The sequence below is a fragment of the Engraulis encrasicolus genome, chromosome 22 (assembly GCF_034702125.1).
Source record: "Engraulis encrasicolus isolate BLACKSEA-1 chromosome 22, IST_EnEncr_1.0, whole genome shotgun sequence".
In the NCBI taxonomy this organism is placed as follows: domain Eukaryota; kingdom Metazoa; phylum Chordata; class Actinopteri; order Clupeiformes; family Engraulidae; genus Engraulis; species Engraulis encrasicolus.
In genome coordinates this window covers 49,510,781-49,536,389 of record NC_085878.1, presented here as the reverse complement: position 1 = coordinate 49,536,389, position 25,609 = coordinate 49,510,781, and the positions used below count along the sequence as shown (strand labels likewise).

Here is a 25,609-nt window from a genome sequence, read left to right as displayed (position 1 = left end):
TTAACTACCGGGCACTTTGTGGTAAAAGCATGATAATTGGTAGCCTACACAGTTACATCTTTATGTGCAGATTAATATTAGGAATGGAGGAATTAAAAAATTATCTGAATTTTCAAGACAAATCAAACATGTTATTAGTGAAACCACCATGCACTTTGTAGCAGGAGCATGCAATCAGCACACATATACTTATTGATATGTATAATAATGTAGAAGGGTTCGCGTGAGAAGTGCGTGCACGCACACACACACACACACACACACACACACACACACACACACACACACACACACACACACACACACACACACACACACACACACACACACACAAGTAATAGTCCTAAAAAGATTACTCTGGAAGTGATCCTAACATAGCCTAATAAGTATTACACAAGTAATAGTCCTAAAAAGATAACTCTGGAAAGTGATCCTAACATAGCCTAATTTAGAAACATCAAACCCTAGCCTACTAATGTTATGTATATATATGTAGTGTTGCATATTGTGTTACAGTACATTAGTGGAACCAGAGCACAATTTGCCGCGAAAGCATGAAAACACATGTATCTTTTTATTGTATTAACATCATCAAAAAATAAAAAGAATTTTCAAGATGGCCCCACATCAAATATGGCCAACCCATAGATGTATAAATGGGCATAAAATGTCCTACATTTATCTCAGTGTAAATTTCTCTGTTCTTGTAGTAGAAACATATTTGTAGTCTTTGATGAGTCAATACATATTTTAGTCTCATTTTCAATGGATTTGTGCCATTTATCATTGAAATAAATGTGCACAACCTTCACTCAAGTACTGTAGGTAACAAAACAAAATCTTGTCCCCCCTCAACATGGGGGTTAAATCAAATCTTATCAACTTCACCTTACCAACTTCACCATATGTTGCATAGTTTGCATACCTTAAACTACAAATACAGAAATGGGGGTTCACCATGAGCCAAATCTTGCACACCATTATTATAGCCAAAAAATGAATCATAATACTGTACAAGTAAACTTTCACTCAAGGTTACTCAAATTTACATACCCCGAGTTGACTTTGCACCAAGTGTGCCATTCACCATTTATTCAAAGTTTGTGTGTATCTTTTAATTAGGCATTGTTGTCAGTTTGATTGATGTTGGCCATAGGATATACCACAGCCTGGGGAATCCCATGCTACTTTGCACAATCGTTCTGATCTGAAAGACAGCATGGATTCCATCCCTCAGCAAAGTACTAGATCTTGGGCTCCATTCAGAGAGCAGGGAAGGGTGGAAAGGCGACGACTGCAGTTTGTTTGAAAAGATACAACTGACACGATTGGCTTTGGGCTATGCATATGCCAAATGAAACATTCGTAACACCCAATTAACGGCCATGGGCAATTTTGAACCAAACCTTTCCTATGAGATATTGCATATGTAACGTTCAGAGTATCTCACTTGTGAGATCAACTGTTGTTAACCAGGCAAGACATACCCATACAAAATGCGTGGGACAGGATTGCAGTTCGTTTGAAAACCTTGAAGTACAGCTAGAGGTAGTAATTCATTATTGGTTTCTTTTTTTAACCATGTCTTAACCATGTCCATGAATTGACAAATCAATTGAACTTCCTAGCAACCTTGAAATCTTGAACCTTTTGGATTTGTAGTCATGAGAGGCATATTAAAGACAAGGCCTATGCAGTCGTCACTAACTGCTAGAGGTACTGTATATCCCACAATGTGCCTGGATGATTAATTATTATGGGTTGGCTACATTTGATTTGGCGGCCTTCTTGAAAATTCTGGTTTTATTTGCTATGCCTCCATTTCAAATATTAATCAGCATATCAAGAGGTAAATGTGTACCATTGTTCAAGCCTTTACTACAAAGTGGGTGTTAAATTCATCAATGGTTTCATTAATATGGGTTGGCCAGATTTGATTTGGCAGCCATTTTGAAAATTAAACTTTCTTGCAATGCCTCCATTTCTTTTATTAATCAGAATATAAAGAAGTAACTGGGCACCCATTTTCATGTTTTTATGACAAAGTATTAGGTAGCTTCATTAATATGGGTTGGTCATATTGGATGTGCCGGCCATCTTGAAAATACAGTATTTTTCGTGGCGCCTCCAACGATAACATTGATCAGCATATTAAGAAGGACATGTGTACCAATTTTCAGGCCTTTACTATAAAGTATCAGGTAGCTTCATTAATATGGGTTGGCCATATTGGATGTGGCGGCCATCTTGAAAATACAGCACTTTTCGCGACGCCTCCAACGATAACATTAATCAGCATATTAAGAAGGACAGGTGTACCAATTTTCAGGTCTTTACTACAAAGTATCAGGTAGTTTCATTAATATGGGTTGGCCATATTGGATTTGGCGGCCATCTTGAAAATTCATAATTTTTCGCAACGCCTCCAATGCAGATATTAATCAACATATAAAGAAGGATATATGTACCAATTTTCATGCTTTTACAACAACGTGTCAGGTAGTTTCATTCATTTGGGTTGGCCATATTGAATTTGGCGGCCATCTTGAAAATTCTTTATTTTTCGCGACGCCTCCAACGCTAATATTATTCAGCATATTGAGAAGGATATGTGTACCAATTTTCATGCTTTTACTCAAAAGTGCACGATTAGGCCCTTTTGTGTGTCTAATCCGCCGGACTAAAAGTGGAATGGCTGAAGATCCCTCTTTCTGTCTTTTCCCATCTTGTGAAACATTATAGGAGAAGATTAGGTGCTGTTTTGTTGGCAAAAGGGGGTTGTACAAAATATTAACAACAGGGGTGCTAATAATTGTGACACACATTATTTGATGTCAAATAATTATTTCTTTATGTAGGATTTTTTCCCCACTGAATAAATGCACTTGTATTGAAGGTTGGATTTTTCTCTTTTTTTCCATTAAGGTCCCATATTATTTAGAAAAAAAAAATAATAATTGGAAGCTAAAAAACACATCTCAACCAGGGGTGCCAATAATAATGGAGGGCACTGTATCTAGTAGTAGTAGTAGTAGTAGTAGTAGCAGTGGTGGTGGTAGACTTAAGGATGAAACCAAAATGCAGAGGCAAATACAGATGGAGCCTCTGCTTTCACTGGGTCAGAGGGTGGCAGGAAGGGGGCATGAGGTCCGGTTGCAGTGTCCATGGGAAGGCACCCTAACCTCTGCCCTCCCGGAAACAGCCAGTCAGCTTCTTTAATGAGTCAGATCTAACTATTACAAGTGTCATTTTGAATGGCAACCTGTGTTTAAAGGTTTTTTTCTGAAGATTATGTTTTGGGCTTTTGCTCCTTTATTATTCTGTATGCTGGAGAGAGAGAGGAAACGAGTTGGGATAGAGAGATGGGGAAGGATTGGGAAATGGTCTCGGGTTAGAATCAAACCCAGGTCCTTGGTGTAATGATATGACACCTTAGCCCAGTGAGCCACTGTGCGTCCGTGTTAAAAGTATTACACTCCACATCTTTACTTATCATGTTATCGTCATCAGAGTTTTTCCAGCTATCTCAATCAGTTGCTGTGCACTGGCCTACTGGTCCAATTTTAGCGTTTGACCTGCAGTTCTCGTGTGTCTTTTATTTCTGCACGCTCCCTCATTGTCTGTGTGTGTGCACCTCCGTGCGTCAGCAAGCAAGAGGAGAATAAGCAGAGTCTATCTTTGCTCATGACGACGCCTTGATTGCAGCTGCACGCTGCCGTGAGTCACCAGCCATTTGTGGGTTATGAGACCCCCCGCAACACCACACACACAAATATACAGCACACACACACACACACACACACACACACACACACACACACACACACACACACACACACACACACACACACACACACACACACACACACACACACACACACACACACACACACACACACACACAGTATACACACACAAATCTCACGCACACTTTGCACACCACACCCCCACGAGTGAAACCAGAAGCTGGCCGGCCGCCCAATCGTAGTTGTGATGGGCACCTCTCACCAGGGCTACTGACGGCTTTGGCTGGGCCCAGGACAAAGTCATCTTAAAGGGACCCCCACCCAATACATTGAATGTAATGAAGAGCCATTTCTGCGTCCCCTCTCTCCCCTGGGCCCGGGACAAGTGACCCCCCTTTGTCTGCTTCCCTGCCTCTGGCGCTCTAGAGAGAGTCTGAATCACGGCTCTCGGCACTCGGCGCTAAAACCCGATTATGACTAAAGTCGCAAACTCTGACCTTATTTGCTGTACAGAGTGCCTGGGATACCTCTGAGCAGTGCTAATATCGCCTTTGTGTTCTCGCCGTTCATGCCGTCACACAGTGTGTCGGTTGTGTTTAGACACAGACATGTATCGCCATGTTGGGAGTGGGATTTTATACTGGCCTCATCTGAACAGGATGTATGGCACAGCATGCGCATCCATCTTCATACCAGTGGGTGCTGGACTAAGAAAAGTAAACTGGAACAGCAAAAATTAAGTTTAAAAATGAACTTTATATGATCAGTCCCTGCCATACTTAATGTAACATATGCTACATAGCTTATCTGGTGAATACATTAAAACATATTTTCATTTTAAAACACAGTAGTTCATGCACTACAAGGCGGATTCGTTTTGACTAATTGCTCCAGAATGGCGCCACAGATCCCATCCCATGGCGCCACACCATCCCACCCCCTCTTTGTGTACACTGTATTGTAGTTGTACATGCACCACTTTGTATTGTGCCACTTGGTATTGTACTACTTGTGATATTGTACTTTGCATTGGTTGTGTAGAATGCTAACATCAGACACAGTCACGTTCCTGATTTTGGCCTACATATGTTTACCTGGCCAACAAATTACAAATTCTTACATGCCTTTCTTGTTTCCTAGGTTCATCCTCGAAAGCATCGACTTCTGCTAGAGGTGTTTGATGAGAATCGTCTGGTGAGTAGTGCCATAACTGTCATCAGCTGAAGATGTCTATGCTCTCTCTCTCTCTCTCTCTCTCTCTCTCTCTCTCTCTCTCTCTCTCTCTCTCTCTCTCTCTCTTTTCTTTTAATACTTACCATCATGAGTATTGTTTCTTTGCACAAGTAAAATGCCAGGAAGTTATGAGATATAAAAGCATGACTGAGTCTAAACATCTCTGAATTAACTTAATGTTTAAACTCGGTGCTTGTGAAATGTACAGCAATTAGCAAATGTGTCATTTGGTCTAAGTTTGAGTATATTTTGGGGATGTTCTATTTAGCTTACTTTAATATTTCATTAGCTAGCATACTGTGACTCTTGGGGACAGGGCTGTTTATATGACGCAGAAGAGGTCAGCTAACATTTTTGTTTTCTTTTTGCGTTGGAGCATTTGAAACGTGCCTACCCCACATGTGTTTGAGGCGAGGAGAGTAAGAGAGAAGTGAGCAGCTGCGTTAGTGACGAGCCACAGGAATACACACCACAAGTAGACCCGGGCGACACTGAGAAAACAGCAAATACTTTTATTCCCCCATTTTTTGTGATTTTCATTTTTTTGCAGCATCTGCAAGCAGAGCAAGAGGAAGTTTCAGAGCTGAATTCTCAGTTTCCTACATTCACATTCAAACACATTCAAAAGGCCACAAATTAATCAGATATCACCAGATATCATTGTAAAGCTTAGAATCTGAATCTATGATTAACTAAAGATGCCCGTGGGCCTACTTTAGTCCTGTTTTCTTGTGGTAAGTCATATTTGTGATAACACAGAGGCTCTTCTGAAAAGAAACCATGCTCAGCGTGGAGAAACATCTGTCTGCTTCGACCGAGAGACATTCTAGCTTTTCTCAGTTTCAAGTTTCAGACCATTAAGCTCCAAGTGTCAGTCAGTCAGTCACTCACTCGTGATGGTGTTCTTCATATATATGGCCATTTAGGCTGTAATGATACCCTTAACTCACTATTCGGTTTGTCTCATGAATTTTGACCTATGGTTCGATACAACCCACGATTTTTTTTAAAAATATATCTTTTTGGATGATCGTTTATAGGTAGAATAGGGTACAAGGGTAGGCTACTAATAATGATAAAAAATGATGTTGAAGCTTGGAAGCACTGTCACACCATTATCATGTGGTTGTTTTCTGGACTGAAGGGTAACAGAAATGTGAAAGGGTGTGTCACGATATTGCCTTCTTGCATCACGATGCAGTATTGTGACTCAGCGTATCACGATTTCTCAGTTCGATACAATATCGTTACAGCCCTAATGGCTATCGTAGCAGAATTGCATTGCAGTCACATCAAGAAATCTCATTACAACCTTGATAAACCCTGATCAACAGTCCAATTAAAAAGACATGAATATGCATTGAGAAACTGAAATACATTGTTCTTGCTCATGGTCAATATCTCAAATGCTGCAGCACCCTTGCAATTATTTTGAATACAGAAGACAAGTCTTGTAAATGGAAATCTGTTTTCATTGAGGCATATAATTTAATTCCTTAAGATATTAATACTTTTTATCTGTAGGAAAAACAATCACAAGTGTACATTGCTGAATATCAGATCATTCAAGTTTGTTGCCATTCATTCATAGATCCATCTATGAATATATTGGCCGTTTTCAACAGTTCGTTAAGTCTGCCTGCCTTGCCACCTTGTTGCCTTAGAATAGCCTGGCTGAATGCAGTTGTTTTGATTGATGGCATGGAATGTCAATGACAGAGAAGCTGGCATCACAACCAGAGCTTGGTGCAACATTAGGGATCGGATGACGTGGCACTATACTTTGGACATGGGACACCTGAAAGCTGGGAAATCACTTGTTGAATTGAACTTAAAACATACACTACATGCTCATTAACTAAAACTAGTTTAGCTTGTCGCTTTGGGTCATTCTATAGCCAATATTTTACAATTATTCTCATTATTTCATTATATGTTAATATAAGATTCTATTTGAATGTTGATGCGCACAGTAATCAACAGAAAAAGTATTCTACTACATTTCCTATTGGGGTGTTGTAGGCAGTTGAGTTCAATACACAACAATGTCAAAACTCCCTCTGTTTGATTTCCTGTAATTCTACCTCAGTGGGTAAAAATATTAGCTGGGGGTTGCTGGTCAGGAGAAACTGTAGAAGCGCAGTTCCTGCTTGAAGTGGCAACAGAGTCTTCAAGTGGCCACAGGATCCACAGCAAGCTCACACTCACTCAGGACAGACATAACAGAAGAACTTCTCAGAGTTTCTTCCTCAGACTTCTCAAATCTGGACTGAAATCTGAACTGAAATATCTGACATTGGTTTCGTATGGCTTGGCGGTGGAGCAGACTTCCCAGTGGCTTAGGCAAGCGACTGTAAATTTGCCTTCAAATGTTTCAGTCTTCAGCCGGCTGCCTCAGTGCCATGCTCTGTGGCTGAGGCTGAGGCTGAATATACCCCCTGCTCCTTAAAGAGGCAGACCACGGGGGGGCTGTGCTCCCTTCTACTCCCCTCTGCTCCACTCCACTCTTGTCTGCTCTGCCTTGCTCAACTCTGCTCTGCTCTTCTCTTCTTTTCTCTTCTTGGGAGTCGGTGCTTTTCCTTCAGAGTACATCTGACCTCTCCTGGCCATCAGCCACCCAGCAGCCATGACAGGAATGTAGGTTGTCACCGGAGCTATTTTGACTATGTGTTCCTGCTAATGATTCTAATCACTGAGCGGGACACATAGCAGTTGTGTTTGCTTCTGCTTCTTCTACGGCTCCCCCTGTTTTTTTTCCAACTCAACCCAAGCAAAAAGGATTCATAACAATGTTGTCTTGCTTCCCACTGGATCTGTGGGATTAACGTTGGGAGTCAAGAGAGAGTGAAGAGTTACGCGGTCAGAGAGAGACGCCGCTACCGCATGGCACGCCGGCTCCGCTTGCACTTCGCGACGAGGAGGAGCAACACTGATCCTCTGTCTGAGAGCTGCTGCGGCCGCGGGGAGGAGCAGGAGCCGGAGGGAGAGGGTGGGCTGGGAACGTCTCCCCGCGGCCCCACCGAGAGCCTGGCACAGCACAGCTCCGTCCACATGAAGGTGAGGCCGGGGCAGCTGGCCCTGGCTCTGCCCCCGCTGTCACCCGAGTACGGGAATTTACAGCGCTACTCGTCCGTGTTTATACCGAAGGTAAATGCCGGCTCCGTGCCCAGCCACAAGAAGACCACTTTGCAGATCTCGCTGCAGCCCTCCTCGCGGCTGACTGGTGAGCTGGAGGGGGGTGTATCAGGAGAGGATGGAGAGAAGATTGAGCTGGGCGAGGGTGTTGTTGGCGTAAACTCCGATGGCGGGTCGTGCAGCAGCAGCACGGCCAGCGATGCGGGGTATTGCAGCAGCAGCAGCATATTCGAGCCTGAGCTGCTGGAGCGGAGGGCAGCGGTGACGGGGGCACTCGCCGGCGAGTCTGCCGTGCTCCGCCGTAAATCTCGGGCACCACTGAGGCGTTGCTCCTCGCTGGTGATCTTCCCCAACAGCCCCTGCAACACGCCGCCAGCCTCGCCCGTCAGCCCGGTCGCTCTGCCCGTGGTGCCGCCCCCTCCCCCGGCTCGCGGCTCGTTCCAGACCTCCCACCAGCTGCAGTTGTCTCCCGGCGATGCGGCTCCGGATGACCCGCAGGCGAACTCCAAGGGATCTGTCGCCACGGCACTCAGCGGGCTGCGGCTGTCCAAGAACAGCTGCGCGTCAGCTGAGCTGCGGGATGCCAGGCCCATGGTGCACTTCTGCCTCCCCGAGCCGCACAGCGAGACTGCTACTGTACATTTCAGCATCCCGGAACCAGACAGGCCAGACCAGACAACAGCAACTGACAACAGCAGCGAGACTGCTGTGCATTTTAGCCTCTCCGAACCACACAGGCCAGAACAGACAGTGACTACTGACAACTGCAGCGAGCCTGCTGTTCATGTCAGCATCCCCGAACCCGACAGGCCGTACAACACAGAAACAACTGACAACTGCAGCGAGACTGCTATTGTCAGTGCTGTGGAAGAGGACTCATGTGCACACATGGAACGAGCGGAGAGACACTCCAGCGTTCTTTTGCACTTTGCCAACCAGTGGACGGCACCTTTGGTAAAGGAGAATCACGGCAATCTTGTGCTGAATGTTGACTCCTTTGGCAACACCTGTGATGAGCCTGATGAGACTGTTGAAAAGCCCAGAATGGGTGCCGTGAAACTTTTCCGCAGCACCTCCGCTTGCTTGTTGCCCACGTCCAAACTCTCAGAAAAGACAAGTAATATTTGTGTAGATACAGTGGAAGAGAAGGGATGGCACCATGCTTTTCAGCGGAGCATTTCTTTGGAAGTACCCTACGCAAACACAGGGATATCTTGCCACGTTTCCAAACCATCGTACTCAAGCCTGACAAAAGGCTCTCCCCATGTTCATATACACGTATCCCGCAGACCCAGGGTGGAGAGGACAGGATCTTTTAAGGATACTAACACAAATAGTGAAAAAAAGGATCAGCCCCACACCAACGACGGAGGACACAGCTTAGTAAGCAATTTCCCTTTGCCAGCATGTGTTGTGCTACGTATGAATTACACCACACTCACCATTAACAAAATGATCCTTGATAGAATGATTCTAGATGAATCTCTTAGTTGTAGGTCAACAGACCTCTCTCAGGGCAGAGAGTAGAGTAATCAGCCATCAACATGTGTTATGCTGAAATAATGAGATGCCCCTCGTACTGTATATTTTTATTGTGGAAAGTAATACAAATGGGCTCACTGCTAAAATAGAGGATATTACTTGATTTTTTTTGTAGAAGTTGAGTTCCATTCTGAAAAAGTGCTGCGATGCAAAGATGATTCAAAGGGTTTGCATTAACACACACACATTCATATAATAACTGATGTTTTAGCTTGGTACAAATTTTATTTGTTAAAGGGACACTGTGTGAGATTTTTAGTTGTTTATTTCCAGAATTCATGCTGCCCATTCACTAATGTTACCTTTTTCATGAATACTTACCACCACCATCTAAGTATTCATTATGACTGGAAAAATTGGACTTTTCATACATGAAAAGAGGGATCTTTTCCATGGTCCGCCATTTTGAATTTCCAAAAATAGCCATTTTTAGCTGCAAAAATGACTCTACCTGGACCATACTAGAATATATTTGTTTATTGCTCAGTAAACCTTCATGTAAAGATCAAATTTGGCAACAGGCAGCCCAGTTTCAATGAGCAGCATAGATGCAGTGCCTTTTTTGACCATTTCCTGCACAGTGTCCCTTTAAGGATTGTATTGGTACCGCTAGAGTTTCAAGACAAAATGTTTAGCCTAAATATTGGCAAGTGGCACTTGCTTCCCTGTGTTGAAATTTTTGCCTTGTTGTGATAACACCATCTTTGTTTTTCCCTCACTGGAAAACCCTGTGTAGTAAGGGTCACTACTATTCCTTATTTTTCATTTTTTCATTTATCCTTTATTTAGCCCTTTGAGACTAAGTGTCTCTTCTGCCAGGCAGTCCAGGTCAAAATTGCAGACAACAAAAAGTTCCAGAAGCAAACACATGAACACGTAATAAGGAAAATAAACGTACATGAACACAGTGCAGTACACAGTGGCAGCTTAAGGTTTTGTGGCGTAACTCTAAAAGCAATGGCATTCCGCTGTGTACACAGTATTAATCGCTCTCCTAAAAGTCTCAAATTAAGGCAGAGTCCATACTCGATGTATTCAGCAACTCATTCCAGACATGTAGAGCAAAAAAAGAAAAGCCTGTTTTTTCCTTATTCAGCACGAGGGGTGAAAGACTATAGTAACAACTTGGGGCTAGATATTGTAGGGGTCCGCGGAATTTTGTCTGTGTTGGTTGTGACTAAAATTCTGCCTGCAAACATCATTACTGGGCCAAAACCAAATTAAAACATGTTTTGGTCCCCATGCAAAGTCATTAAGGTATTGATTAATGTCTCTAGCAAGATTAATCACTTGCATCATTAAATAATCACTTGCATCATTTTTTGTGTGCTTATACATATAGAAGTTTGGGTTGGGGGAGCACGGCTTGTCTCAGGCACAGGTAAGGGGGCTTTAAGAAAATAAGGTTAAGAACCACAGCTCTACTCCTCCATTCCAGCATGCGTTCTGTCCATGTTGCTCTGTTTACCCTGAGACTCCTCATCTCAACTCTGCAAGCAAGCAAGAGCTAAATTTGGTAACTGAGATGCTTGTAGCAGCCAAGTCATGTAATTAACAAGCCCAATGTGGACAAACATTCAGAGGTATTCAGTTGCATTACAGTAATGCAGCGGCCAATGCAAAAGTTCGGGGAAACGGTTGGCAAGGAGGAAAGTAGACAGACAACGGGTAGAGGTGATGGCATGGGTAGAGATGATGGGCTGTTTAGGAAGACACATTTCTAAGATTCTCATACACACACTTATTTCAACACGCTAAGATTTTGTTATTGTACTGTTAACACTTTGAGTAATGGCTTTAAGTATTTACTGAGGACTAATTTTATCGGCCCAAGCTTGTGGGGTGGGACAGGGGTGCGGTGAGGGCCAAGAGGGGGGGCTCCTCTTGCTATAAATAAAGCACCTCGAAAATATTCCTCGCGACTCCAGATAGTCTGGCCTGTCACAGCGCAGCAGCTCAGAGCTGTGGACTCAAGTTCAACAACATGATACAAGAGCAGCAGTCCTCCATGCCAGTCATCTGCTGGGCCCGGGCAGCCATAGTTGGGGTAGAGCGGAGCCAGAAAGGAGAAGGGAGAGGGGAGCGGGACAGAGGGGGTATGGAGGCATGTTTGGGGGGGTGGGGCGTGCATGTGCGGTGGTGGTGGTGCCTTTTGCAGTAAAACGGTGGTGGTGTGTTCCCCTTAGCTGTTGGGTCCCCCCGCCTGGCCATGTTTGCAAAGCATCAGGTGTCTGCAGCTATTCCCTTTAGCATCCCACCTCCCCCCTTACCAACACCCCCCACACACACACCCTCCCCTTTTTCACTTAACGGCTTGTCAAGAATGGCTTACTGTACCTAGCAGCCCATAGCAGCCAGCGCTGTTACCTTTGGTATAACTGACTCCTTGCCCGTGAGCCGATCTCATAAACGTACTCTCGGGGTGTTATGTTTAACTAGGCTGTATGTTAGATTTCACAGCAGGTCTTTGGACTTTGGATATCCATCCGTCCTGAATGACTTTTCCGATCTGTTACTCTGATTACAAATATTTACATAATATCTAAAGGGGAAGTACTGTGTATGCGTATTACGTACTTAGCATGGCAGCTCAGAGTCAGCTCAGAAGGTATTAGTGTTTCAGTGTTTACTATCAGTCATTGAAGATCTAATTTTATTAATTTATAAGTTAATTTAATTATAAGTTAATTTATAAGATAATTTATAAGTTGTCTGTTTGAAACCCGCTGTTAACATTATGAACCTAAAAGTGAACGTGAAAACGGCATTAGCCACCTGCAGAAGCCAGTGTCCACATTACAGTAGTGCCTATTGGGGTTCAGCTACCAATGTGCTGACTGACCTTATGAACTAAAACACGTTTGAAACACCCCAACCAAAGAATTTGGATTCTTCACCACTCTGTCACAACCACCTACACATACGCACACACGGGCGCACACACACAGACATTAGGTATGTTGTAAACAATTTTAAATGTTTTCAGAAACTTCTAACATAAAACTGAAATATGCTATCTTAATGCATGTTTTGGCATTTGCATTTGGCATTTGGCATTTTGGTATGCATGCATTGCCTGAAACCTCAGACGTAGTCTTGACTCCCTCTGTGCTAGACCTAATTTTTGGACCATGTTGACTTCTACTTGATGGGAAAAGTGTGGTACAGTCTCAAAAGCATGAAGAAATAAGCAAACCTAAAGCTGCACAATTAACTGGAAAACGTTACATAGGGTGCCTTAAATTAGGAAGGTGTTGACGATGCATGCAGACATGCATACATGCAGACATGCCATGCTGGAATCTGTGCAGGGCATATAAGCTCCTGCAGCTGCTGAGTGGGGAAGGGAAGGAGCCAGCTTGGTACAGGATGGGAGCAGGAGGAAGTGGCTACATTCTCTGACCGACAGACAGAGCCTATTTTGGGCACACTCACTCACTCAGCTGAATGAAGTTTCTGCTAACTTGGGGGTTAATGGTCGTTAATTGGACGCTTTTGCAGAGAGAAGGAGAGAGAGAAGGGAGGCACTTTTGTAGATAAACAGTAAAGGCTGCCGCCAAAATGAATGCTACCAGCTGGGAAGTGCTCCAACATCTGCATTTTTTTTCTTCTTTCTCTTCCTCTTCCTGTTTCTTACACTTCGCTGACACTTTTCGGGTTTCACCTGCAACCCTCTGATCACCTCCCTAACCATTAAACCGCGGCTGACCACATCAGGCCACAGCTGCCCACGTTAAATAAATGCAGTACGTACAGACTGCATGCATTATTTTACTAGAAATAAAGAGTAGGTTAAGATGCAAATTCATGTGCAGGCAAATGTGCAGACACAACTATCGACTATCTGACTGACAAGGAAGGTTTTAGCCAGAGACTTTCATTGTGGACGTGACTGGCATGGACCAGCGTGTAAGGACCGAGTAGACTGCCTAATTGGCTGATTGGCTGACTAATTGCATAGATCATGGTTCATGAGAAAAGGCAGACAGTTTCAAATTCCGGCAGCCTTCCCCTCGAGGAAGTGGATGTTTCCATCACCATTTCACTACCTACATACCCTTGTATGAAAACAGGTGTATCACAAGAAGCGGCTTTATCAAGCCACCTACTATACTAAGGCTAAATCACATTACACCCCTTAGCTCTACGCCTTTCCCCTTCCCCTCCGTTTTGCGCGTCCATGTGTAGGGGTAGTGGCATCTCGATTCACGTTAAGACAGGGGTAGGGGTACGGCGAAGGGCTTTCCACCCCTCAAAACTGAGATTTTCCGACACCACACTCCAGACTGAGGGCTAAAACAGATTTCCCTGAATGCATTGCGAATGACTTTTTTAAAAAAAATGGCGGCAAACCACAGTATCCACCAGCACACAAGTTTAAGTATTTTAGCCGCAATTGACGGTTTTAATGTGGTATTAATTATTCCATTGTACTAGGTTTAACTTTGCCCCAATGTGTCAAAAAAATGTGTGAAAAAAATCGCTATTAACTTCAACCTAATGCATGGAATTAGTGACAGCTGTGAGTGTCATTCTGTGATTGTTGAAGGGGTGTCTCAATTCGTAGGGGTTGCGTTTCAAGCCCTACACCTTGCGGCTTCGTTTGAAAGCACGAGGGGAAAGAGGAAGGCGTAGGGGTAGGGGTAGAGATTAGTAATGGGAAAGGCCCTAAATGTGATCTTCAAAGGCTTCCACTGAGGCAAGATCAATCGAAACGCAAAATTAAAGGGACACTGTGTGAGATTTTTTGTTGATTATTTCCTGAATTCATGCTTCCCATTCACTAATGTTACCTTTTTCATGAATATTTACCACCACCATGAAATTCTAAGTATTCATTATGACTGGAAAAATTGCACTTTTCATACATGAAAAGTGGGATCTTCTCCATGGTCCGCCATTTTGAATTTCCAGAAATAGCCATTTTTAGTTGCAAAAATGACTGTACTTGGGCCATACTAGAAAATATTACTTTATTACTTAGTAAACTATCATGAAAAGGTCAAATGTGGCAATAGGCGACACAGTTTCAATGCGAAGCATAGTTGCAGTACCTTTTTTGACCATTTCCTGCACAGTGTCCCTTTAAAGCAGCGCCAATATTTTTACATTACAGCACAGCATGGCGTTATGACAGATGTCCAAGTTAAGAAGTCCTCTCTACAATCAGCCTTGAAACTTTGAAAATAAAACAATCAATGATCCTATTCTGAGCATACCTTGACCTTAAATTTTGAAAAAAAAAATCCTAATCAATTTTATTGAGTTTGTCAAATGACTACAGCACATTGAGCTGCATGTCTTGTATGAATTGTGCTATATAAAGTAAATATGCTTTATTATTGCTATTAATTACAGCAGGTGGTCTGCATACTGTACGACATGCAATGCAGACTTACTGTAGACCACACAACCTTTTCTTATAGTTCTGTAATTTTAGTTTTTTCATAGTTCTGTAATTTTTTATCAGGTAACACATGGCCTATGCCATGAATTTCCTGTTACCAGACTGGCAATGACTAGTGTTACATGGGCATAAGCAATGCATGGGCAGTCATGGGTAAGTAGTTAGGGTGTAGGGCTTGTAGCCCAAAGGCTGCTGGTTTGAATCCTGCCCTATCAGGGCTTTGAGTGCTCTCCCCCATTCTCCTCCATGACAGAGGTACTCTGAGTATGGTACCATCCATTGAGGCGCTGTTTTCGGTGTGTGCATTCAGCCCTTTATGTTATGTCACAATAACATAGGACGTTTCCCAGGTGGGCTTCCTTGGCTTTCACTTTCATTGCAATGTAATGTACTAAATGCTCTGTGTAATGTCGTAGTCGTGTACTTCTATGTTGGTATAGTCTTTTTCAACGACTATCGCAGTATTCCTTCGAGAGCTTTCAAATGGTGCTTCTCTAAAACATTCCATGACAGTTAAACGTAAAAAAGTAAGTTGCCCTGCTGCCCATATGTTTTTCAGTTAACTCAACTCAAGCTTAACTCAAGTTGAGTTTACTTACAAACTTAAGGCAGCAAGGCGACTTACTTTTTTGCGTTTAACTAGCTGCAATGTTTTACAGTGTATGAGCAAAAGCGTCCCCCGCCTCTGCCGCTGCCCCTAGTCCTACCTCAGCCCCTAGTCCTACCTCAGTTTGGGGTTGGGTCAGGAAGTGGCACAGTGTTGCTACTGTAAATGGAGGTAGCTGTTTGTGTGTTTGCAGTACACCAATGGCAAGAGGGCTTAGTCATTGTCAGGCCACGTACGTACATATGTGGGTATTTTTATGAACGTGCAGGTATTTTTATGGATGTGTATTGATGATTTTTTTGTGTCCATTTATATTTTTTAGAACTTCTTACCATGGCGTGTGCATAAACAATAAACTTTGTGACATCAACATAGTGTACCTTCCCTCTAAGGTAGAGTTTGGGGTAGTCTGTGGAGTAGTGCATGTGCAGCTGCTGGAGGAGCAGTGCACACACACACACACACACACGCACACACAAACCTCTGTCGGTAGTACATTTGTCCTGTATCTGCGTTTTTATTTTTACCAAATATGTTTTAAAGACGAATTTGGCCTGAATGGCCTCTTCTTCCTCACAGTATATGTGTTTGCTTATATACAGTGTAAAATGCATTTAACCAGTGAAATATTAATCACGTTAAAGCAGTGATTGTTCTTTTGTATGTATATTTTCCAGTTGGCACAAAGCAGGGGATTTGTCCACAACATAAAGGCACATCTTGTTTGTGTTGTGAATAAATCTCAATGTTTTCTGAATTAATCTCTCAAGGCCTTTTATTGTCATTATGTGCAATTCCCTGTGTAACTCCCTAACAATGAAAATGACAAGGGCACAAAGCAGCAATCAAAGTGTTCAAGTATAGCTGAAAGTAGGCGTGGGCCATTTGAACTAGTCAAACTGATTTAAAGTTGTTTTGAGGATGGACCTCAGATAGAGCAGCTTGACATGCTTGTTGTATGGGGAAGTATGCGATGTCAAATACATGTGAAGAAAGCACATGTTTGTAGTGCAGTCCTGCATTCATACACATAGTGGAAATGTGAGTGTGTGAAATCTGATCATGGCTCTCTGTAGCAAGGGACATACGGGCCGTGTGTATTGTGCTTATGGTTCATGTAATATCATCTCCCTCGTATCCATAGTACTGTAAGCACTAGCCACTATTGATTGTCTCCACATCTCATGCGTGTGTGGGTTTTGTGAGCAAAAATGAGTTAACTGTGCGACTGGATCCGCAAGCAATGCACACAGATTCTCTCTCTCTCTCTCTCTCTCTCTCTCTCTCTCTCTCACTCACTCACTCACTCACTCACTCTCTCTCTCACTCACTCACTCACTCACTCACTCACTCACTCACTCACTCACTCACTCACTCACTCACTCACTCACTCACTCTCTCTCTCTCTCTCTCTCTCTCTCTCTCTCTCTCTCTCTCTCTCTCTCTCTCTTTATATCTCTCTCTCTCTCTCTCTCTCTCTCTCTCTCTCTCTCTCTCTCTCTCTCTCTCTCTCTCTCTCTCTGCACACCCCCACCCTACACTCTATCTCTCTTTCTCACTCTCACTTTTCATTGCACTGCTCTGCATTCAGCCAGCTTGTGTACAACATCTCTCTTGCCAGTGAAAGTGTGTCAACATGGGCCTGATGTGGTCTCTCTTTTCTCTCTCTCTTTCTCCCTCTCTCTATTTCTCCCTCTCTCTCTTTCTTTCTCTCTTTCTCTCTCTCTCTCTCTCTCTCTCTCTCTCTCTCTCTCTCTCTCTCTCTCTCTCTCTCTCTCTCTCTCTCTCTCTCTCTCTCTCTGTGTTTCAGACTCGAGATGACTTTCTGGGTCAAGTGGATGTGCCTTTGCACCAAATACCAGTGAGTCTCATTATACCTGTTTTGTCCTCCTCTTTCATGTGACACTGGCCTCTTTGCAGGGTTTCCCCCAGAACTGTACACTCAAATCAGCCACCTTCACAACAAACACTGCTTCCCACCTTGACAAGATTTTATATATTTGATATGTTAAGATTATGTAATTATATGTAATTATGTTATAAAATGTCTTAAGTTGTTTTACAAAATGTGTATGAGCTATTTTTGCCATAGCCTTTCCAATGATGTGACAGTCATATGTCCCTAATACCAACTAACCCCCCACCCACTTTGACTAACAAATGTTCTGTGGGAATCGCTAATCTTTGCACCTTGTAGGCCAATTGTTAAAAACTTGTTAGCCTATATGGTGAAGGCTTTGGAATGGTATTTTGACACGGTTGGTTCCACTTCATTGTACTCAGTTGTGGAAAGAGAGTCCTGCATTGGTATGGTGTGTGCTGTCATAATAAACATGACATGCTCTCCCACAGCTTACTGCCCAATTCTGCCCATCACCATGCGCAGTTGCACACTGCTCAAACAGGATGCACACTGTTTCTCAAAGTGAAGCGTGCTGCACTCTGAATAGCCTTGAAGTCATACACTCGCAAGAAAAGGAGGACTCAGGGCTCCTCTATTAGATGATTTACCTCTTAACTGCTTAATCTGCTTTACTCCTGAACCAGCTTCTTAGTAAAGGGTGTTACTGGGTGTTACTCATGCTGGCAAGGGCATCACACTTCACTCTAAGAAACGGCTCAGGAGTGCATCCATTTCAGGGTTTTCCCCACCTCTTTATAGTAGCTAAGCGTTGGCGACAAATTGACTATTGACTAATACCTCAAACAGACTTGATAAATACCTCCCACCTTCCAAAGCTCCCAGAAAAGATAAAGATGTTTCATTTGTGAAGGTAATTTCTGAAGTTGATTTGTGAAAACTGTTGAAGTTCATTATTGTTCAACTGTTGAAGTTCACATTTCACATGAAATTACACAACATAGCGATCATGATCGTTATGTCTCCAGCAAGGCAAAATGTGCTGTGGGAAACACTGTTTTTTTTAAGGTGTCTTTTTTTCTTATTTCAGACAGAAAACCCCAACACAGAGAGACCATACACATTTAAGGATTTTCTACTTCATCCCAGAAGGTTTGTATGTTTCACTGTGACAATATTTGACACTTTTGTGTATTAGTGCCAGATGAAGTGTATATTATGGGCTATGGCTATGAATATATATTTCAGAAAAAGACAAGAGGGCAAAGGTGCGCGGAGTTGAGTGGTGTGATGGAACGCCATCCACCTGCCTTCACCATAATATGTGCCTGACGTTTTTTTCTGTGCAGCCACAAATCCCGAGTGAAGGGCCACCTACGTCTGAAGATGACATACCTGCCTAAGAACAACGGCTCCGAGGACGACAGCTGTGAGCAAAACGAGGAAATGGATGTGAGTGTCCACACCTTTTGAGTCATGCCCTCATGACCACTCAGGGCTGGTCTGGGATCAAAAAGGGCGCAGGCATTTTTGACATTGACCAGCACCTCACCCAGCACCCTACTTTTGTACAATATCATAATTGTATATACAATATATACAAACCCCAACTCCGATGAAGTTGGGACGTTTGGTAAACAGTGAATAAAATCAAAATGCTATCATTTTCAAAACATTCAATCTATTCATTAGATGGAGAATAGTGAAAAGACAACATATTAAGTGTTAAAACCGAGAAAAAATATTGTTTTGGGGGACATATGCACTCATTTCTAATTTGATAAATCCAACACGTCTCAAAAGAGTTGGGACGGGGATCAGTGAAATTTAGTAAACATCCAAATAAGATAAAACAACAAAGAAGAACATTTCAAAATGAATTGTACTGACGGACAATATAGGTGTCCAGGTATAAGATCATCACAGAGAGGCTGAGTCACTCAGAATTAAAGATGCAAAGGGAATAATTACCATAGTTATTACATACATTTTTGAATTCCCTTTGATTTACCACGATTGAGTCTATATAAGACATATTTTTGTTAATAAAATCATTGTATAGGTTCATGACATCATGAAATATATATTGGCTGTAGTCTCACTCTAATTCCTGGAGTGCTAGAGCTATTGAAAATTGACCATATTAAGAATGCTTAATGCATGAAAATGACACAGGGGTTTAACATTCTCCTAAGCACCTGAGCTCACTTGAAATAGACCCAGAAGACATGGGAAACTGTCCTTTGCTTACAGAAGTCAGCAGAAGTTGTAGAAGTCCATTCTTTTTGACAATAATAGAGCATTGCACATCCTGTGCTACAGTGAAAATGGACCATCCAACTTGTGTTAGTGCTAGCTTCAAAAGTCAGCCTCCATGATGGCATGCGGATGCAGTAGTGCATTGGTTAAGATGTTCTCACTCATCTGTAGAGTTAAATACAGTGCTGAATGGTATAAATGGGTTTTAAACAGCATGAAAAGCCACTCGTGCATTATATTTTGAAGGGAGATCTTCGATTACTGCCACATAGTAAGGTCAAATTGCATTCTCTACTATGTTTTAACAGTTTGGCTCCATCATAAGGACCAGCATGTGATAAAATGGTGGGTTTTTGGTCAAGACCTGTCACACTGTAAGCACTACAGAAAGGAAAACATTGCAAAACATGACAAGGAATACACCCACCATTTAAGCTGGTGAAATCATGTCCAAGATAGGAATTAACACTGTTTTTTATATAAAATCATCTCATCGGTTAATGTATTTAACTGTTAAGTGTTGTCTTTTGTTTTGTTTTTAGTCTTCCTCGACATTTGCTGCCATTTATTGTCCCCGTCCCAACTCTTTTGAGACGTGTTGGATTTCTCAAATTAGAAATGAGTACATATCTCCCCCAAAACAATATTTTTTCTCGGTTTTAACACTTAATATGTTGTCTTTTCACTATTCTCCATCTAATGAATAGATTGAGTGTTTTGAAAATGATAGCATTTTGATTTTATTCACTGTTTACCAAACGTCCCAACTTCATCGGAGTTGGGGTTAGTAGTATAATATAATGATTAAACATTATTTGCAATATATACATTATCATACTACATTTTATACAGAGCTATGCATTAACTTTGTTCACCGCGAAAATGGCTAGTAGATGTTGATCTTACCAGCCAAACACGCACACTCACTAATTGGTCAAAGTGGCTACTAAGTTTTCTTTTTTTACAAGCCAAACTGAATTTTCACCAGGATTTGGACGGTTGGTCAGTGTTACTTTAGAGGCCTGATGGTCTATATTAAAGATGGATCAACTGCCCTCCCCATCTAAATGGTGGGCCAGTTTTTTTAACAAAGAAACAACAGCATCGAGTCAACCCCTAAGGACTGTTAGCCCACCAGTAGAATGCCCTGTATGCCAGATTACTCTGACCACATCTGACCAGACATTCCAATCTCCTAAACCAGCACAATACTGTACCTGTGCACACAGGTGCTAATTCCGGGTTGCCATCAGAATAAGCCTGCCACATTTTTGAGCCAACCAGCTCTGATTCAGCTGATTATTACTTATGACAGGTAGATACATACAGTATGCTACTGAAATAAATATCTTACAAGGTTACAAGGAAAACATGATAGGGGCTGTAGCCCTTTAATGCACGCCGTACCTCCAGTGGCACCCTGTAATAGTAATTGAAAAGTTTACTACCATTGTACTACAATGCTATGACATAACAGAGGGCCTAGGAATGCGCTACGACTTGATCATTGCCAACCCTGAATTGGGACTGCCTTTGTCTGTGCATGTTGACCTGGCCACTGTCCAGCTTCTCAGCAGTGGAAAGACAAATATCAGTCCTGAACTGTCGGCCTGACTGGAACCAAGGAGACGGATGGTGTTTTTGAAATGCGCTCCTCTATCCAGATGAGTTAACACTAGTCTGTTATGAAACCATAACACTGATCGAGAAGAGATTTGTACCGCAAACTTGATAGGCAGGCCATATCGACGGGACGACAAGACACAGGACCTGTCCAACCAGAATTTACTTGAAAGCGACAGGTCAGGTCAGGAGTGAACGAGTGAGCAATCCTCTCCTATCTCAGGGAGGGAGGGAGGGAGGGAGGGAGGAGGTGCTCATTGGTGAAAGCAGCTAGTCATCATTCTTCAGCATGTTTAATGTAATTACTGGGCAGGAACGGCGTGTCCCAGCAGACCACACTATATTTATCCCCCTCTGCATCTGCACCCCTCGCACCCTTCAGGGACCTCCTTAGCAAGACCTGACGCTCTGTGTGTGTGTGTGCGCGTGCGTGCGTGTGTGTGTGTGTGTGTTCAGGGAACTCCTTAGCAAGTCCCGGCGCAGGCCACAATATCGGTTTTCCCTCCTGATTAACTGCACTTGTGTCACACACGCACGGCACACCTACAGTGCGTTGGTCTTTTGAAGGTGTTAGTGTAGCCATTGTTATTGGCTTAGGTGGGTGGGTGGCACTTGTGGCCAGTAAGGATGCTTGACCTCACCTAGCTGTGTTTGTTTAGCTTCATTGCCAAGGTTTGCCAGGTGGGGTAAGAGAGCTCTGCCTGCTAGTGTGCCCTTCACAGTTATTACATAATCACCTCATTATGATTACTCAATGACTCCAGTCCAGTCGCTTCAAGTGGCTTGAACAGCTCTGCTCTCCACTGCAGCAGAGTTGTGAAATGCCCACTGCAGCTGTTACCACACTTTTTTACATTTTGCTCATCAGTGTCTAAGTGTAGCCTTCAATTTGACATCAGCCTGTCCTATGCTGTTCTATAACAGATGTGTATGGAGAACTGAAACTACCAGCTCTGCTGTTTAACTCATATCAAACTGAACACAAATTGTAATAAGCACCTATTTATATATTCTGATTGATGTTGCCGAGCCAAACTTAACTGAGATTCAATTGCCATATTTTGGGTGACAGAGAATCGTGCCAGCGCCCCTTATGCACCTAATCTAAGTGTGTGATACGAACTGGAAAATGCTCTATTTTCCCCAATGAACCGTGATGAAAATATAGACGTCAGCAGGTTCACCCAGGTAACATGCGTCTGGTCACATGCCATGAAGTACCCAACCATTATGAACACGCGTTGTTCACTGTTAAGCACTTTAATTACAACTGTAAAGGTTGTGGCAACGTGCACCAACACCGTTCTGTTTGGCCTGAAAACTGTTCTTTAGCTGTTTTATGTTTTGTTATTGTGATGCTGAATGTTAGTTTGTTCCTTCAATATGCACTAAATACAGGACAGTCCCTTGTGAAAAATGTGAAAAAACGGTGTGTTGATAGATTTTAAGAATAGACTGATGATCACAGTTGTGTCTACTGTATATCAAATGTTAAAAAAATAATCTTGACAAAAGGTAAGGAAAAGCAAGGCAAGTTTATTTTGTATAGTGAATTTCGTGCACAGATGCAGTTCCAGTGTGCTTCTTAAAGGCATAAGAACACAGCAGCTGAAATAAGTTCTAGCATACAATCGAAAGAGTAAATATTAAAAAAGAGAAAATGAAATGTATATGCATATAAATGCACTGCCACTGAACACCGCCCGCCCCTGTGTCTCCTTCTCCTTGGCAGCCTGGCTGGGAGTTCCTTGAGAGCCATGATGGGTATGGGCCAAGGGACCACCACCAGCTGCCAGCACTGCCCCCTGGCTGGGAGGAGAGGCAGGACAACCTGGGCAGGACCTACTATGTCAACCACGAGAGCAGGACCACACAGTGGCAGAGGCCCACCTTACAGTATGTACTCATTCCTTCTTCTTATTTTCCTGAAATACTTCAATGAAGTACAATACTATTGTAGGCCATATGGTGGTGTATTTTGCTCTGACTATGAGGCACAGCAGTCTTGGGGGTGCCTGTAATTCTACTGTCTATACCCTATAGATTATTTTAAGTAAACAGCTGTGGTTGAGGTTTCTCACAGATTTTCATCCTGTGTAATATTATGGTTATATCCTTGACATACATGTCAATAGGTTATATATTTTCATATTTCTGTGCGTTCTTATTACTCAAAAACTCAAAAAGTCATGAACACATTTGGATGAAATTTTGGAATTTAGACTTGTTGGAAATGACAAAAGGAACAAGTGATTACATTTTGGTGGTGATCCAGATCACGATGGAATTTTTAATGGAATTTCTAAGATTGGCGGAGGTCTGCCCTCTCTGAATGCAATTGTAGTCTATGATGTAACAATTTTGGAATAATGTGACGTACTGTGATGGTTGACTGATGTTTGTTTGTTTGTTTGTTTTCAGGGACAGCCAAGTGGAGGCGGAGCAGCGTCAGCACAGTCACCAGGAGGCCCAGCGTGCCTTCATCACGCGCCGGCAGATCTCCGAGCACGAGGAGACGTCGCAGCCGGGAGAGCGCCACGAGTCGCCCGAGAGCTGGGAGATCATCACCGAGGACGAGAACGCCATGTTCAGCGCCAGCCACAGCCCCAGCCCCAGCCCGGGCCCTGGAGGAGGAGGAGGAGCACTAGGAGCATTAGGAGGAGGACACAGTCACAGTGGACGCTCCTCTCCATCGCCCCTCTCGCCCATAGAGGTCCAGTCCTTCAGCGAGGAGCTGAGCCGACTCCGGACCAGCTCTGCCACCACGCCCACCGACCACAGACGCACCTCACTCACCGTGAGTCCCCTGATATCACACTGATATTGTATACACACACACACTGATGTACACACTGATATAGTACCCATACACACTGATACGTGCATAAACACTGATATACCGTACATATAACACAGTGATATGCACACTTTACACAGACACAGACAGCCACAGACACGCATCACTCACCGTGAGTCCCCTGATATACACATACACACTCTACACAGATACCCGGATGCACATCACTCACCTGAGTCCCCTATTGTACTTACATTCGCACTGACACAGACACCCACACAGACACGCATCACTCACCATAAGTCCACTGATATACTATCCTGGTCAATGACGTTTGAATTGTAGCCATCAGGGTGCTGCAACCACAGCTAATTGCTGTACACTAATTGCCAACTGATAATTGATTTATGGACATTAGCTGTGGTTGTACTTTTCAATCTTGTCCTTCCCCAACCAATCAAAATTTGACCATTGTTTAATTGACTGTGATAATAGCTTTAATACAATGGCAGTCTGAGTGTTTTTGTGAGTTAAGTCCACATTTTTTTTTTTTTTTTTTTTTTACAAATTCTGGGCCCATCTGTTGTGTAATTCCTGCCTAGGGACCTGGTTCAAGGTCCTCAATTTACTCTGTAAGAGGCCCCAGAGTGATGATGAAGTGGGAGAGTGCTGTTGAAGTATAAATACTACCATGATAAAGGCTGAAAGCCGTAGGCAGCGATAAGGTTGTCCATTTAACTGCCCTTTAACTGTCCTGTTCTATTCTACACATTTTAATGTCCAAAATCTGTGGGATGAATTGCACAACATCAACTGATCAAGACAAATTTTCTGTTCGTCTGACTGAAAAAAAGTATGAATATGTGTGTGGGAATTGGAGCAGCATGCTGTTTCTTTACTGTGATTGGTTGATTTCACACACTGTTTACCACACTGGTTAGTCTGGTTTGGCAATTCTTCATATGCATGCAATCCTGTTTATACACCATCAACCTGCTCAGGCAGATTCCTAGATCGTCTGCTCAGATGTTTTGTTATGTAAAATACTCCACCAGTATCAGTGGATTGGTTGTGATTGTATGTCTAATGCAGAGGTGTAGCTAGAAATCATAAAATGGGTGTGCCTAAAAATATCCATCCAGTGAAACAAGGACACTATTATTATAGTATATTATCATAGAATTATAGTAGAGCCATCTGATTAGGTGAGTCTGGTTGGCTATTGGACACGCTCTTTGGGAAGCCTGTGTCTATATGGTCTAGTTTTTGAAACTTCACGTTAGGTTTTTGTATTGGCTTTGTTGTGTTTGTGTTTGGGTCAAAGACTTTTTCCCCCCACTCAGACGTCAGGTGGTGCAATGACATCTAATGCCCATACATGAATTAATAATTGGTGGTT

At 42.9% G+C, this 25,609-nt stretch overlaps 1 protein-coding gene across 2 annotated transcripts in view; it reads left to right on the top strand.

The window, feature by feature from the left end:
- nedd4a (NEDD4 E3 ubiquitin protein ligase a) overlaps positions 1-25,609 on the top strand; it is a 62,641-nt gene that overhangs the window by 13,267 nt on the left and 23,765 nt on the right. The window contains exons 5-10 of one of the 2 annotated variants that reach the window (XM_063188540.1): positions 4,887-4,940; positions 17,481-17,531; positions 18,622-18,683; positions 18,881-18,983; positions 23,146-23,309; positions 23,835-24,210. In XM_063188540.1, coding sequence (XP_063044610.1) covers positions 4,887-4,940; positions 17,481-17,531; positions 18,622-18,683; positions 18,881-18,983; positions 23,146-23,309; positions 23,835-24,210 — 810 coding nt within the window. Of the gene's footprint in view, positions 1-4,886; positions 4,941-5,614; positions 9,498-17,480; positions 17,532-18,621; positions 18,684-18,880; positions 18,984-23,145; positions 23,310-23,834; positions 24,211-25,609 lie in introns of those variants that run through there. The other variant, XM_063188539.1, reaches the window with a different exon arrangement.